At 43.9% G+C, this 15,964-nt stretch overlaps 1 protein-coding gene across 2 annotated transcripts in view; it reads right to left on the bottom strand.

Annotated features, from left to right (window-relative positions):
* ARMC3 (armadillo repeat containing 3) overlaps positions 1 to 15,964 on the bottom strand; it is a gene marked incomplete at both ends in the record, with an annotated part of 97,507 nt that overhangs the window by 58,786 nt on the left and 22,757 nt on the right. For both annotated transcript variants that reach the window (XM_080716880.1, XM_080716881.1), the window contains 4 exons: positions 1,772 to 1,955; positions 8,715 to 8,909; positions 12,375 to 12,550; positions 13,930 to 13,998. In XM_080716880.1, the coding sequence (XP_080573006.1) occupies positions 1,772 to 1,955; positions 8,715 to 8,909; positions 12,375 to 12,550; positions 13,930 to 13,998 (624 nt within the window). The remainder of the gene's footprint in view (positions 1 to 1,771; positions 1,956 to 8,714; positions 8,910 to 12,374; positions 12,551 to 13,929; positions 13,999 to 15,964) is intronic.

The raw sequence follows: 15,964 nt of genomic DNA, 5'->3' as shown, positions 1-15,964 counted from the left end.
GCAAACCTGTGAGCCTCCTGTCTCAGCTTCCCAAGTACTGGGATTACAAGCGTGCATCACCAAGCCCGGCTCGTGTGAATATATTCAATGCAGCTTGTGCTATATTTAAAGCGATTGCAATGGTAAATTTTATATTATGAAAATGTTATTCGTTTTTTAAAGGGAAAAACGGAACTCATTTCTTTCCTTCAAATAAAACGCACTTCTTGAGTTTCTCATTTCTGGAGTAGTGACGGGTTGTTCCTGGTGGTCCACGAACACACCTGGCCCTGTCCTTGACATCACTTTCTCCCTCCCTCAAGTCCACAAGGATCTATGGATTCCTCAGATGTGCCAAAAACTGCGAGTGTCTTTCCCTTGCACAATGCCAACTCCAAGCCACATAAAGGCGGGCATTGTGGTTGCCTGTTGACTTAAAAAAAACATGAGTGACTTCGTGTGGAGGTTGAGACAGGAGAATCAAAGTTTCGACGCCAGCCCAGCAGCATCATGAGGCCCTCAGCAATTTAGCAAAGCCCTGTTTCAAAATAAAGTAGGGTAGGGGTAATGCTCAGGGTAGAACGCTCCTGGGCTCAATTTCTACCTCAAAAACAAAACAGAAAAAAATCGTGAATGGATGAACGTACAGCTTCTCCGGTCACTGCAGGGCCAGTGGGACCAGGGACTCTCTATCCAGTGCTCCTGGCATGAGGAGTAGTCCAGGAACTCACCACCTCAAGTGTAGCTGGGACACTGAATGACTCAGTTACAGTAGGCACCAAGAGGCTGAGATACGCCAAAATTGTGGGTTTGACATTTTTGCATCTTCTTATTACACCTCTCTTTAGGTCTCACTTAGCTAAGAATACTGAAATAGGAGAAAAATTAGGCTGACCAGTTAGGAGAATGTCCAAGCTCCATTGATAGATTAGAAACAGACCAACTTCTGTCAGTATTAGACACCTTCATTTCACAGCCTGTCTTAGGACCTGGCTTTGATAATGTAACTCCATGAGGCCCCTCTGTGTTGACTCTGCAGGAGACTGCGAAATTCTGCTCTCTGCTGCCTTGAAGAAACCCAGTGTGGGTGGGAAAAAATGTTTCTCCCAATCTACACTAGACATAGGTACAGATGTACATTATATATATTTAGAATATAAGTCACTTAAAATACTCAAAGTTGTCATCGTTTATAAGAGTAGTGACACAGAAAGGGAAACATAAAATCCATCTTTTATTAAACAAAATACTCCAAATATTCATAAATTAAAACTACAATTTCATCTTCTGTGCCTGGAATGTAATTAATCTCTCATATTTTACAGATTTATGTCAACATAGCTTGTCAGGGCAATGAAAACTGTGTTATATAGTATGAAGATGTTATTTTCGCAGCTAGGTAACATGGCATTCCTAGACTACAACTGAAACTTGAAATTACCTTATGAATGTTATTCTGAATGTGGCTTTCTCGAAACAGTACCTTCAAGATCGCAATAATGCATACAATCTATATCATTCCACATTAAAGAGAAACAAAGGCTTAAAGCTTAATTTAGAAAGAAATTGTTCTTTAAAGTGGGACTATAATTAAACCATAGGTTATTGCATCCCTGATAACGCAATCTCAACTGGAGCTCGTTGGCAGCGAGGTCAGTTTTGGCCTTAAGGAGTAGCGCCCCTCTCCCATTGGTATGTAGTGTGAACAAATGTTCTAGCGCTTTGTTAGTACTGATCAAAATTAAGAGTAAGAGAAAGAATGTACGATTTGTTTCCATAAGACGAGACATACGATCATAAGCTGCTTTCGTAATCGCTTTGGCTGCGTTCTTCTGAATGTCAGGAACTGTAGAGCTTTCCGCAAATAACAGGAGCTTTTTAAGACCGCCTGTCTGCTGAGTGAGCGCCATAGACTCCATATCTTGCAGGCAGTTGGCTACCACTGAAAGTGCTTCCACGTGAAGATCATTTAGTTCCTAATAAGAAAAGCAAACACAACTTTAGAGAGTTGCATGAAAAGGAATAGCTGAGATCAGTCAGAACATAATGCAATTTATTGGTGTTGCAGCAGGGGCGGAGGAAACAGAAGCTCAGCTGAGCAAAGTAACATCGCCCTCCCTAACCGTGTGCCCCACTTTTCTCCTTTCCCTTACTCCAAAGAGCTTTATAGATTAAAAATAAGGCTATGAAGAAAACTTCCAAGATTGGTAGCCAAGTGTACTTGGGAGGCTGAGACAGGGGGATCCCAGGTTTGAGGACAGCCCCAGCAACACAGCGAGACTCTCGGAAGCCCAGAAAGACCCTGTTTCAAGTATATAAAAATAAGTAAATAAATAAAAAGGACTAGAGGGGAGTATAGCTCAGAGATAGAATGCCCTTGGCTTCATTCCCCAGTACCGCCCCTCACGGTAGTCTAGTGAAGTTGCCCATATGCCCTTTCACCAAAAACAATGTTAAAATCTGACCAAAATATTTATTTGCAGCACTGGCAATTGAATATTCCAAGAATATGTCTTTTGAATATCAGACAGAAGCTGGAGGAAACTGTGTTCCTTGAGATTGGCGCTGGTAGAGTAAGGCAGTGCCAGCCTGTGGCTTTCCTGCCCAGGGAATCTCCCAAATGCCCAACACAAGGAGAGGCCGCAGCTTTACCCAAACAGCTAGAAATCTCAGTGATGCATAGCTTGGCTCCTGACCGCGAGCTCGCTCCACTGCAGGGAAGTGCAGTCCTGGCCCACGCTGGAGGGAGTCACAGGTCACCATCCCTTGAAGACTCAGTTCTAGCATAGCAGGGCACCGCTCGGCCCGTCAGAGTCTCCTGAGGAGGTGTGCACCCCCAATCGGTGTCTTTCCAGTAGCGCCATCTTCCCTGAGGTAGAGTCACAGGCCCAGGGATCCAGCAGTGGAGAGGGAGTGGGGCCACTCACAAGCCCCAGCGACGCGCCAGCAGAAGCTCAGCTTCGTGCACCTGCCGCCTCGGGCCCTGCTGACCCAGGGACCTTCAACCCCAAGGCGAGAGTCAACAGTGACTTCATTAGGTTGGAAGTTAAGGCTGCCACCTGCCACTGGGGCTCCCGGCCTCTAAGTCAACCAAGAGAGTTAGTGTGCAAGAGGGAAGGACGGCTAATGCTCAGTGGAAGGCAGGAAGAGGGCGTCTGCAAAACTAGAGATCTCCCAGGGTCCCCGAGTGTGACCACGTGCTGCGGTTAAAGTCAATGGAACGCCAGGACGACCCCATCCGGGCGGGATGACTCCTCACTCTGACACCTCAGAACGAAAGCTGGGGTCATCACAAGGCAAGGAGCTACGGCTGAAGTACGTGCTATGAAGGCAAAGGAAATATGGACGAGGCAGAGGAAGAACGTGGCCGTGTCAGTCATGACCACGTTATGAGGAAGATTGGCTTGAGTATTTTAATTCTGTTACACATATGTGTATATATGTGTGTCTATGTGTATATGTATGTATGTTAACATATACCTCTTTGCTTTTCTCTTACCTTGTGAGATGGGTTAACTTTATATTATTTAATATAGTAGTATTAGGTAGCGTATTTGAGCCAGGGGTGGTGGCACACTCCTGTAATCCCCATGCTCGAGGGACTGAGACAACAGGATTGCAGTTTCAAGGTTCGATTCAGCAACTTAGTGAGAGCTGGCTTCAAAATAAAAAATAAAATAGGCCTAGAGGTAAAGCTCAGAAGTAAAATGCCTCTGGGTTTAACCTCCAATACCCAAAATGAAAATATATTAGTATTTAATTTTTGTTCACTTTACATCATAGTATTTAAGTTCCTGAATATCAAGGAGAAACATATCCCTTGGGGGAATAAACCTCACCCAGGGACTACAACTCTCCTCTTCCTCCTCCTCCTCCCCCACTCCTCCTCCTGTTTCTCCTCTTCCCCCTCCTCTTCCCCCTCCTCCTCCTCCTCCTCTTTCTCCTCCTCCTCCCCCTCCTCCTCCTCCTCTTCTTTCTCCTCCTCCTCCTCCTCTTTCTCCTCCTCCTTCTTCTTCTTCTTTGTAGTACTAGGGATGGATCCAGGGGGATTCTACCTTTGAGCTACACCCCAGCCCTATTTTTTTATTCTTTATTTTTAAACAGGGTCTCACTGAGTTAGTTGCAAAGGGCCTAAGTAGCTGAGGTTTTTCACGAACTGTGATCCTCCTGTCTCAGCCTCCCAAATGCTGGGATTTTTAAGCGTGCACCACCGCGCCCAGCTGCATCTTCTTCTAAAGAGAGGGTTGATGCCTTTTTGGTAGGGCACATGATGGCTGTATTGTTCTAGGTGGATGTATGACTTTGTCTTTATTTGAAGATTAGGTGTGACTTCAGGATATACATGGGCACCAAAACTGGCAAGGGGTAGACTTATCATGCTTATTTTTATGTATCAAATTGGTTAGGCTGCAGTAGCCATATATTTGGTCAAACGTTAGATGTGATCAATATTGAAATGAGTAGACTTTGAGTAAGGCAGATTACTCTCTATAATGTGGGTGGGCCTCATTTAGTCAGTCGAAGGTCTTGTCAGACGAGCACGGACCTCCCTTGAGATGAGGGATTCTCTGGGCACTGCACTGCGACTCACACAGTTGAATGAGCCAATTTCTTACTCATCTGTTGTTGTTCTGTGTCTCTGGAGAACTCTAACACAGGATGTTCTCCAAACTCTGAATATAAACTCTGTCCAGACCTCTGACAGGCCATTAAACTACGGAAGCATGAAGGAGACCTAGGGACTCTGGTGACGATAACAGGCAGGGACTAGAAAGTAATGTATCTCGTCCTTGAAAGAGGGAGCCGTGCTAGGTGAAACTTGTTAATTTACTTCTTTTCGAGGGGAGTGCACTCCTCAATCCGTGTGTAACTCAGCAGGCAGAAAGCTGACTCTACTTGCTTAAGGCATGAGAGGTTGCTTAAGCCTGAAGGTTGTAGCGGAGCTTCAGATTTCAAGGAGGAGCTTCTCAGAACAGAAGCAAGGGGACACAAAAAAGTTGAGACCCCAAATCCAGGTTAGGATCCTCTCCACATCCATGGCCGGCCAGGCCAGCAAAGCATAGAGCCCTGGGGAGGACCCTAGGGGGTCGGGCTAAAAACAGCAGCAGCCAGAAACTCAGAACTGAGTAAGACACCAGATGTACTACGCAACACACCAGGGAGGGTCTGCAGCTACCTGCCTACTAGCACAGAGTACCAGCAGCCCCCAGGACGATGCAGCAGAACCCGAGGACTGGAGCGGACTGTCCACAATGTCCACTTTGACCCCCAAATGCCTGGATGGATGGGCAAAGAAACAGGAGAATGTCAATCAAACACAGCGGAAAAAAGGGGCCGATCAAACCCCTTCTAAGTAACGTCAGATGCTTGATTGACAACTTAGATCAACAGGAAAAAATGAACTGCATTAGAAATGGTAAATACGTGGATAGATACAGAAAAACTAAGTTTCAATGAGTCGATAGATGCTATGCCTACATGCAGGGGCTGCTCCTCCCTCCTTCCCCTCTTTCTTCTTCCCTTCCTTCCTTCCTCTTTCTTCTCCTCATTCCTTCCTTCTTCCCTTCCTCCCTCCCTCCCTTCCTTCCTCTTGTGGGGCTAGGGATTGAATCCAGGGAATTTCTACCTCTGAGCTACACCTCCAGCCCTATTTTATTTTTAATTTTGGAACAGGTCTTTCTAAATTGCTGAGGGCTAGCCGGGCGTGGTGGCGCACGCTTGTAATCCCTGCACTTGGGAGGCGGGGACAGGAGGATCGCGAAGGTTCGAAGTCAGCCGTGCTGGCTTAAGAGACCCTGTTTCCAAATAAAAGATATAAAATAGGTCTGGGAATGTAGCCCGGAGGTAGAAGGGCTTCTAGGAACCCCAGTACCACCAAATAAATAAATAAATAAATAAATAAATAAATAAATAAATAAATAAATAAATTGCTGAGGCTGGCCTCAAACCTGTGATCCTCCTGTCTCAGCCCCCCAAGTACTAGGATTACAGGCACACACCTTTCTTAATTTTTTTAAAAAAGACATGCTACAGGACTGTTCAAAACAAATTATTATTTTGTATCATGGACTTGGATGTAATAAATACAACAGTGATAGCATTCAGAATGGGAAAAGTGAATAGACATCTATGGCCACAAGCTTCCCATGTGTTACTGCAGTATCTCAGGGCCAGCTCTGAGTAGACCATGATAAGTTTAAGCTGCGTGTGGTAATCACCGAAGCAGCCACCACATGCGAAGAGATATCGCAGAAAGTCAATAGAGAAATTAAAACATAACTCTAAAAATTAAATTAACATGCCGGAAGGGAGGAAGAGTCCAATAAAGCAATGGGTCAGACACAAGAAAACAGGAGATAAATGGCATTGCCCCGATACAACCAAATTGGTTTATAAATCATTTTATAAACATTGACTGAAACTCTAACTCGAAAGCAATTTGGAGGGAAAAAAAAGACATATTAATGTTATGCGTTCCGATCCATGAGCGCGTTAGATCCCTCCATTACTTAGGCCTTCTTGAAAACTGTCTTGTATTTTTGGTGATAGATTGTGCACAAATGTCGTTCAATTTAACTCTGAGTAGCTCATGTATTAGGAATGATTGTAAACTGTATTCAGTTTTCCTTTCGTTGCCGGCACATGGGAACACAATCCATCTTTATGTATTGAGTTTTTATCCTGTGACTTATGTAGACTGACTGACTTAGTTCTGCTCGGCTTTTGTGGGCTCTCTGGGTCCCCTGTACCCACAGTCATGTAATGTGTGAATAAACAGTTTGATCTTCTTCCTTCCTTGACCTTGCTTCCCGTCCTCCAGGACTGGGCTACATGCAAGGTGCCGGTCAACGCCGGGGCTGGGCGCCTGGCCAGAAGGGGAGGGGCGGGAAAGAGACACTTGGACTTTTCACTCTCTACATTTTGGTATTTGGATTTTTCCAACTAAAACACGTGTTAATTTTTGTGTGTGTGGTACTAGGGATGGAACCCAGGGGCGGTCTACCTCCAAGCTACACCCCCAGCCCTATTTTTATTCTTTATTTTGAAACAAGGTCTCACTGAGTTGCAAAGGGCCTCACTAAGTAGCTGAGGTTGTCCTCAAATCACGATCCTCCTGCCTCAGCCTCCCGAATGCTAGGATTATAAGTGTGCGTCACCATGCCCGGCCACATGTGTTAATTCTGAAAAAGTATCCTTCTTAATTTTGTGTGTGTGTGTGTGTGTGTGTGTGTGTGTGTGTGTTACAGGGGGGCATTGAGCCCCAAAGGTATTCCATCTCTGAGCTACACTCTGAACCCCTTTTATTTATTTTATTATTTTTTGTAATGGTACCAGGGATCGAACCCAGAGGCATTCTACCTCCCAGCTACATCTCCAGCCCTATTATTTTATTCTTTATTTTGAAACAGGGTCTCACTAAGTTACGGAGGGCCTCACAAGTTGTTGAGGCTGGTCTTGAACCTGCAATTCTTCTGTCTCAGCCTCCCAAGTCATGGGATTTCAGGCGTGCGCCACCATGTCTGGCTCACTGCATTAGGATTCTCCATCAGGAATGTGAAATGTCTTCAGAGAGGCTGGCCAAGAGGGGCCGACGAGGGACAGGCGGGAGGTCTGCGTGGCCTGGAGCACTCTGTGCCCTTGGGCTCCTCTGTGTTTATCTTTCCAGTTTGGCACCTTTAACTCAGAGGTTTAGCTTTTTAGCAGAAGATCAGATGCTGATTGAAATATTAGTGTAAAACTTAATATTAAGTAGTTACTCAGGGAACTGTCCTGTCTCTGACTCCTAGGAGGCTCTAGGGGTTGCTTTTCAGTGGAGTTGACCTATTGAACCATTAAAGTAGGAGCAGCAGGTCTGGAGTCTGCGCATCACCTCCCGCTGAGGTTTAGACGGGCATTTGCAGAAGCGATCGGAATCACCCTATAACCACTGACAAGTATTCAGCCGACTGCGAGATGGATTTTGGTAACTGGAGAGACTTGGAGCAGGAATCCAAATTCTCAAAGCGTAAAATTCATCTCTAAAGAGCATAGCAGTAACTATGGAAATTCAGCTCCAACATGTCTCAAAATGTGCTTAGAAGGCAAATTACTCTTCTTGCCTTTTAACCTTTAAAAGACTATAATTTTCTCAGTGTTTCAGGAAATCAGGAAAAAGATTGCAGAGAACTGTGTGTGTGTGTGTGTGTGTGTGTGTGTGTGTGTGTGTGTGTGTATTACTGGAGATGAAACCCTGGGTCATACTACCTCTAAGCTACACCCTAGTCCCATATATAAATATATATAATAAAATATTATATTTTTATATAAATATAAATAAAATTTAAACATTAAAATTTATATTATAAAATATAATAAATATATATATTTTTTAATTTTGAAACTGGGTCTCATAAGTCACAGAGGTCCTCACTAAGTAGCTGGAGCTGGCCACAAAACTGTGATCCTCCTGTCTCAGCCTCCTAAGCACTGGGATTACAAGCGTGCACCATCATGCCTGGCTCAAGAATTTAGAAACTTCAATCTTCTATGCCAGAAGAATTTTTAACATTCATTTAAAAGTGGCTTCTACAATTAGTCTGATTTTCTCAGGCTGATAAACTTTATGTCACAATTACACTCTATTATACTTTGTACCAATGCTTATAAAAATTATCTAAAAATATTCTGCAATTCCCATTTCACAACACATTCAGAGGTGTATTTCCCACAGAGAATGGAATGAACAGCGTAAATACCTTAGCCTCCAGGATCTTAATAAGGTGCTCCAGCCCTTGATTTTCTCTTAGCATGTTTCGAGACTCTTTATCATTTGTAATAATACCTAAGGTTTTAAGAGCCAGTAACTGAATAACTGGATATTCTGACTTCAAGAGCTCTAATATAGGAGGTATTGCGTTCAGTTCTTGAAATGATGTCCGACACTGAAAATCCTGCCAGGAAATACAAAGGATCCCATCAGTACTTTCTTCTTTTTTTTTTTTTTTTTTTTTTTTTTTTTTGGCGGTACTGGGGATGGAACCCAGGGGCAGTCTACCACTGGAGTACATTCCCAGCCCGGTTTTTTAAACTTTATTTTGAGACAGAGTCTCACTAAGTTGAAGAGAGCCTCACTAAGTAGCGAGGCTTGCCATGAACCTGCGATCCTCCTGTCTCAGCCTCCCAAGTACTGGGATTACAAATGTGCACCACCACGCCCGGCTCCATCAGTACCTTCTAAGGCATCACCCAGCCTCAAGAATGGAGAAATTCTATTTTCTGAACAAAAAAAACATTAAGTTCCAATTTTCCCATCTTTTATTCCAGGCTCCTTCCAAAATAACACATCCAGAAATAAGAAAATGTGCAACGGACAACACCAAAATATTCCCTTCCAACTCTGCAGACGTCAACAACGGGAAATAGTATCATCCGGGACCTTTGCAGTATCCATTGTCACCCTTTTGCCCAACCAATTCCTCTTGTTACAATCAGCATCACAACAAAGCCTGTGCGTAACAAAAGCCTTTGCACACGTTGGCACACTGTTCAAATAGTATTTGTCAAGATGCGTGGCGGCATGACTTCCTCATTATCTTCCAGGGGCTGGTTTCTGAAGTGCCCGGCTGTGTGCGGCGCAGCCCAGCAGCCCAGCGTGCAAACTGACAGCAGGTTGTCCAGACACCTGACCTTTACTGGAGAGATTTATGATACCAAGAAATCAGGACGGTCTAGACGAAATTGATGTGCGTGCACCAACAATTCTGTGCGAGTGTGAGTGTGTGTGTGGGGGGGCGGGGGAGACTGGTTGTAACCAGAGAAGAAAACATGGCAAGAAGCCTCCCAGCCGTGACTACTAAATTATGTCATTTTAAATCAAAATCCGATTAAAGGTGGAAAAGGGCCCACTTACACCTTAGCTTTCTCTCACTTGCCCTTCAGCCGACCTCTAACGTGCCGCTTCCTTTGGATATATAAATTACAGGGTTTAGCCAGGCGTGGTGGGCACGCTTGTCATCCCCGCACTTGGGAGGCGGAGACAGGAGGGTCGCGCAGGTTTGAAGTCAGCCTCGCTGGTTTAAGAGACCCTGTTTCCAAATAAAAAAATATAAAATAGGTCTGGGAGTGTAGCCCGGAGGTAGAAGGGCTTCCAGGAACCCCAGTACCACCAAAATAATAATAATAATAATAATAATAATAATAATAATAATAATAATTATTATTATTATTATTATTATTATAAATAAATTACAGGGTTTTTCTTTTTGCAGATTTGGGGATGGAACCCAGGGGCATCTGACCTCTGAGCTACACCCCCGTGCCCTATTTTTTATTCTTTATTTTGAAACAAGTTCCCACTAAGTTGCAGAGGATGTATCTAAGTAGCTGAGGCTGACCACAAACCCCGATCCTCCGGTCTCAACCTCCCGAATGCTGGGATTACAAGTGTGTGCCACCACGCCCAGCTTAATTTCAGATTTGTTACGGGTTGAACTGTTGCCCCTCACCCACGAGTTCTCAGAATGTGACCTTATTTGGGAACAGTCATTGCAGATGTGATTAGGTAGATGAGGCCGTCCTGGAGCAGCTAAGCCCTCGAAGGATCCTTCTGAGAGGAGAGAGACGACAGAGAGACGCTGGGATGATGCAGCCGCAAGCCAAGGGATGCCAGGCTGCTGATGGCCACCAAGCGAAGGGATGCCAGGGCTGCTGACGGCCACCAAGCCAAAGGATGCCAGGGCAGCTGATGGCCACCAGGAGGAGGAAGGGATGAGGAAGGGTGCTCCCTGGCTTTGAACCTCAGAGTTGTGACTTGCTGTCTTCAATCACCTATTTTGTGGAACCTTGCTACAGGAGTACTAATATACTGTTATTAGTTAGGAATTCTGATATTAAGACTTGTAGGGGGAGCCAGGCATGGCGGTGCACACCTGTGATCCCAGTACTTGGGAGGCTGAGACAAGAAGATTGCAGGTTCGAGGCCAGTGTAGGCAGCTTCTGTGACCTTGTTTCAAAATATAAAATAGGGCTGGGGGTGCAGCTTGAGAGAGAATGCCCCTGGGTTCAATCCCCAATAACACACACACACACACACACACACACACACACACACACACACACACCAGAAAGAATGATTTTCATTTCTGCCTGATTTAAAAAAAAATAGGGAAATACAGCTCTACAGTGTCTTGAGATTAAAAACACAGACACAGAGTAATAGATAAGTATGTCGGATGACGTCAAGCCCAAGCAATCAGAAGCCAAAAAGGAGCAGCCGCGGGGCAGGTTCATAGCTCTTTACGGCGTCTCTCTTAGGAGTGAGGGTCCAGTTACCTCTCAGAGATACACTGAGACCAGAGACTCTGAATCTATTTGTGTCTCTTTGCCTAGACACTTGGCCTCTCTTTTGCTTCCTCGCTCTCACTTCAAAGTCTTTCTTCCTCGTTGTCTTGGTAGTCATTTAAAATGATGCTTCTGTATTTTTAGCTCAGCTAAACCTTGTCCAATGTGTGTGGTCACTGTTAGGAGCCCGGGCAGGTGAAGCAGCAGAGAAGGCTGCTGAGAGTGTCCGGACACCCAGCTGCGTGTGTGAGGGTGTGGGTGTGGAGGGGGAGACGGGGCGGTGGGGAGCGGAGGCGGCGTTCCGTCACCTGGGGTCTGATCAGTGGCTCGGGTCCATCGTCATCGTGTTCAAATATTTGCACTTCACCAGTGGGCCCTACAGATGTGTCTGCTAGACCAAGATTAGCAGACTCGCGGATAACTACTTCTGTATATAGGAAATACGATATTACAAAAGAAATGGTACAGCAAGGTAGCATTTTGCTATTGTGAGCAGTGAGTTCTGTTCTGCATTCTCAAATCGCTAGTTTTTGTTGCGGTTGCTTGTTTTGCTTTGTTTTTATACCAGTAAATAAGTCTAATCCAAAGCCTTGGCATTGACCAGGGCAGAGATGATACCTAATGTGCTTATATGACCAGGGTTAGATCAGAAGGTCACCTCCCAGGTCCAACATGAATCTTAGATTTCCCGTTATGAAAAGTACATTTTATATAAACTAATCCCACCTTAATTTGTCTGCCATTCTATTCTTTTAAAATAGAAATATATTTCTAAGATATTCTTTAATGGGAAATAATAATATAATGTGAAAATCAAAAGGTATCTACACTAAACTATTTTTATGAATGATACATATCTGATGTTCCAAGAATAACTGATTATGTAAAACTGTTGAGTTAAAAAAAGCTTTTATTCTGAATGGGAAAATTAATTCTATAATCAGCATTTCTTCCTCCCCTAACCCTCCTCCTGCTCCCCGTGCTCGGGCTCAAGCCCAAGGCCGTATGCATGCCAGGCAGGTGCTCTACCACTGAGCTGCATCCGCAGCCATCAAAACCTTAGCAGTGAGTCTTACCTGGACCAAATTGTAAATGCATTCAATAGAGTTCTTCTTCACGTCAGGGTCTGGGCTACTCAGTAGTCTGACCAGTGGCTCCAATCCACCATGTTCGAAGATTTGCACTTTGCCAGTGTACTCTACAGACATGTTTGCCAGACAAAGACTAGCAAACTCATGGATAACTACTTCTTCTGAATATAAAAAATAAAACAAGTATGTTAAATGCTTATGCAACTCCTACTTTAAAATATGCTTTGAAAACCAAAACTCTTTATTGCTGGGTAGAATTCCATTGTGTAGCTATCCCACATCTTGTAATCAATTCATTTGTTGATGGACACCTAGGTTGTTTCTGTAATATGGCCATTGTGAATTTTGCTGCTATGAAAATGGTTATACAAATATTATTGTAATTTTCTGATTTCAGTCTCTTTGGAAAATACCCAGGAGTGGAATAGCTGGATCATATGGCGGATCCATTTCCCAGTTTTTGAGGAATCGCCACACTGATCTCCATAACAGCTTAACTAATTTGCAATCCCATCAACAGTACAGAAGAGTTCCAATTTCCCTGGATCCTCCAACATTTATTGTTTTTTGACTTCTTGATGATTGTTATTTTATTGGCATTAAATGGAATCTCAGTGTAGTTTTGATTTGCATCTCCATGACTGCTAATGATCTGGAACATTTTTTCATGTATTTATTGGCCATTTGTATCTCTTCTTTGTGTAGTGTCTAGTTCAGATGCCCATTTGTTGATTTTTTAGTGTAAAGTCTTTTTTTTTTTTTTTTGGTGGTACTGGGGTTCCTGGAAGCCCTTCTACCTCCGGGCTACACTCCCAGACCTATTTTTACATTTTTAATTTGGAAACAGGGTCTCCTAAGCCAGCGCGCGCGGCTGGCTTCGAACCTGCACGATCCTCCTGTCTCTGCCTCCCAAGCGCGGGGATGACAAGTGTGCGCCACCACGCCCGGCTTAGTGTAAAGTCTTTTAAGTTCTATGTATATTTTAGATATCAGTCATCTATCAGAGAGACAGCTGGCAAAGGTCATCTCCCGTTCTGTAGGCTTTCTCTTTAGACTCCGGTGCATGTGTGTCAAATGTCAACACGATTTACATTAGGATGTGAGACTATAATGCACAAATAAAAGCATATTAAAAAAAGAAAACCAAAACTCCATAGATCTTGCTTCCAGCCCACCTTTTTATATTATTAAAACCAAGCTGTGGTTTATGAGTTTTAACAATTTACATGTGTTAAGTCATAAACTTTTTTTCAATATGAAATATTATTTCTCAATAATAAAATGTAAAAAGAAGCCGAGCATGGTGACACACACATGTAATCCTAGTACTTGGGAGTCTGAGACAGGAGGATCATAGGTTTGAAGCCAGTCTCAGCAATTTAGCAAGACCCTGTTTCAAAACATAAATAAAACAGGGCTGAGGGTATAGCTCAGAGGTAGAATGCTGCTGGGTTCAATCCCCAGTACCATAAAAATAAATAAACAAAAAATGTAAAAAGAAATCTGTTCAATCTTTGAAACAGATATAATATGCAGTTACCTTCTGGAGCGAGCTGGGCAATCACAGAATTCATGACGTCCAGTTCCCTTAACAATTTTTTAACATCGTCTACAAAGGAAGAAACAGGACATGGATGTTTATTAAAAGTAATGACAATGTCTATTTGAGCATTCTTTAAGAGATAGGATACAATTAATATCTAATTTTGTGGACAAGGAGATTGTGGTCCAAAATCACACAGCAAGCAAGAGGTTGGGACAGGTCCAGGTCGGTCTGACCTCACACAGACAACAGCCTCTGCCTCTTCACCGTTGAGTTCTGTTACCTTTCAGACATGAAAAGTGACAGCCATTAGAGTGAAAAATGTCCCTGGAAACGTGCCAGTGAAGCTGAGTTACTGTGCCTGACACTGGTTAGTTTTATGAGAGTATTCTTTTGTATTCGTTGGGAGGATATTTTAAATTTTGCTTTTCATAACAATGCTACAGAATGAAACTAAAGAATTACGCCGGCTTATTTTACTTAATATATGTGGATTGCTGAAATTCTATTTAACGCTTGAAAATGCCCCAAATTCTTAAAGGTAAGCATACTAACTGCTATAAAGTTGACTTTTGCGTGATTGATAGTAGGTTAATTAAGACAACGCAGGTACGCCCCTGCTCCTTTCTTATTATTATCCTAGTTTGCTGAGAAATAAGGCATCTCTGACTCTTGAGTTTTGTGATTTCTCTTCTTGCTCAGTTGCCTTCATCTATGAGCCAAAATTGCCATTGTGAGAGACATGGAGAAGTCACTGCATCACCAGAAGCAGTTGGTACCCCGATGCGTCCTTCCGCATTCACTGCCGACGTGCTCGCACACTCCACTGCGACTTCTCTGCTAACCCTTCAAAACTTCTGCTTTTTTTTTGTTTCTGTTCAAAGTGGCTAAAAGAGGTCCAGCGAAATCACAGCTGGCTGTATGCAGGTGAACAGACTCGGAATACAAAATAAGAGTCACCCTCGGAAAAGTAGTGTCCCAAGGTGGGGCGTCATTCTACAGGCTGGAGGCTCACCAAGTGCTGTGCGCGTGCGCTCCTCCCTCTGCACTGCATTCTGCTGTGAGGCTCCAGTGCGCCAACAAAGGTATATTAAAAGTGAAATAAATAAAAGTGCCTTTCCTCCACTGACTGGGAAATAACGGCCGTGCACAACTCTCCAATCCCTCGGGTGCACTGAACAGCCCGCACTCTCCCTGTGGAGCGTGGTTCAAGTCCAGTCTGTATGGCCTGGAAGGAATTTTGTGAAAGTTATGCCAAAGTCTCCTATTTTTGCATGCTTGAAAAAAATATTTCTGGGCTTTTAGACGTCCAAGTACATTTCCCGAGTGATATGCAAAACACTTCCATAGACTCCAGAATTTTCTTCTGCAACACTGAGGAGAACGGCCCTGCTGTGTACACTCGGCTCCTCCTGTTCCTCTGTGTGATTGGTTCCCACAGGGAGACGCCTTGGTGCCCTGTGTCTCCTGCACTCACCTCGGCCTGCCCAAACAAGATACAAGTTGTCACCAGAGGTTTCTCCATGCTCTGGACGTCTAGATCTGAATTTAGCCCGAATGGCAAGAGACGGTCGGCAATGCTTCGGTAGTTGATCCTCTAACCCACTTCCTCACAGATCAATGGGCAATTCCAGTTCACTGAAGTTTGCTCGTGAAACTGGTGACCTAGCGGATCCATTTGTTATTCTGCTTTTTGATACCAGAATGTTCAAAGAATCTTCCTTTTCTTGAGGTTAAATCAGCAAAATGAATGGCTAAGCTGCTGTTTCCATCACTCTAAGTACAGTATTGATCTCTGTCCATATATATATATATCACTGGGGATTGAACCCAGGGTCATTCTTCCTCTGAGCTACACCACTCAGTCTTTTAATTTTTGTTTTGAAACAAGGTTTCTGAGTAGCTCACTAAATTGTGGAGGCTCCTCAACCCTGTGGCCGCCCTGCCTCAGCCTCCCAAGTACTGGGCTTACAGGCACACTCCTCCAAGCCTGGCTGTGACCTTTGCTTTTCAACAAAGAACACTCCCAGAT

Source organism: Muscardinus avellanarius (assembly GCF_963383645.1).
Source record: "Muscardinus avellanarius genome assembly, chromosome: 20".
NCBI classification, from domain to species: domain Eukaryota; kingdom Metazoa; phylum Chordata; class Mammalia; order Rodentia; family Gliridae; genus Muscardinus; species Muscardinus avellanarius.
This window is presented reverse-complemented; position numbering and strand designations above follow the sequence as displayed.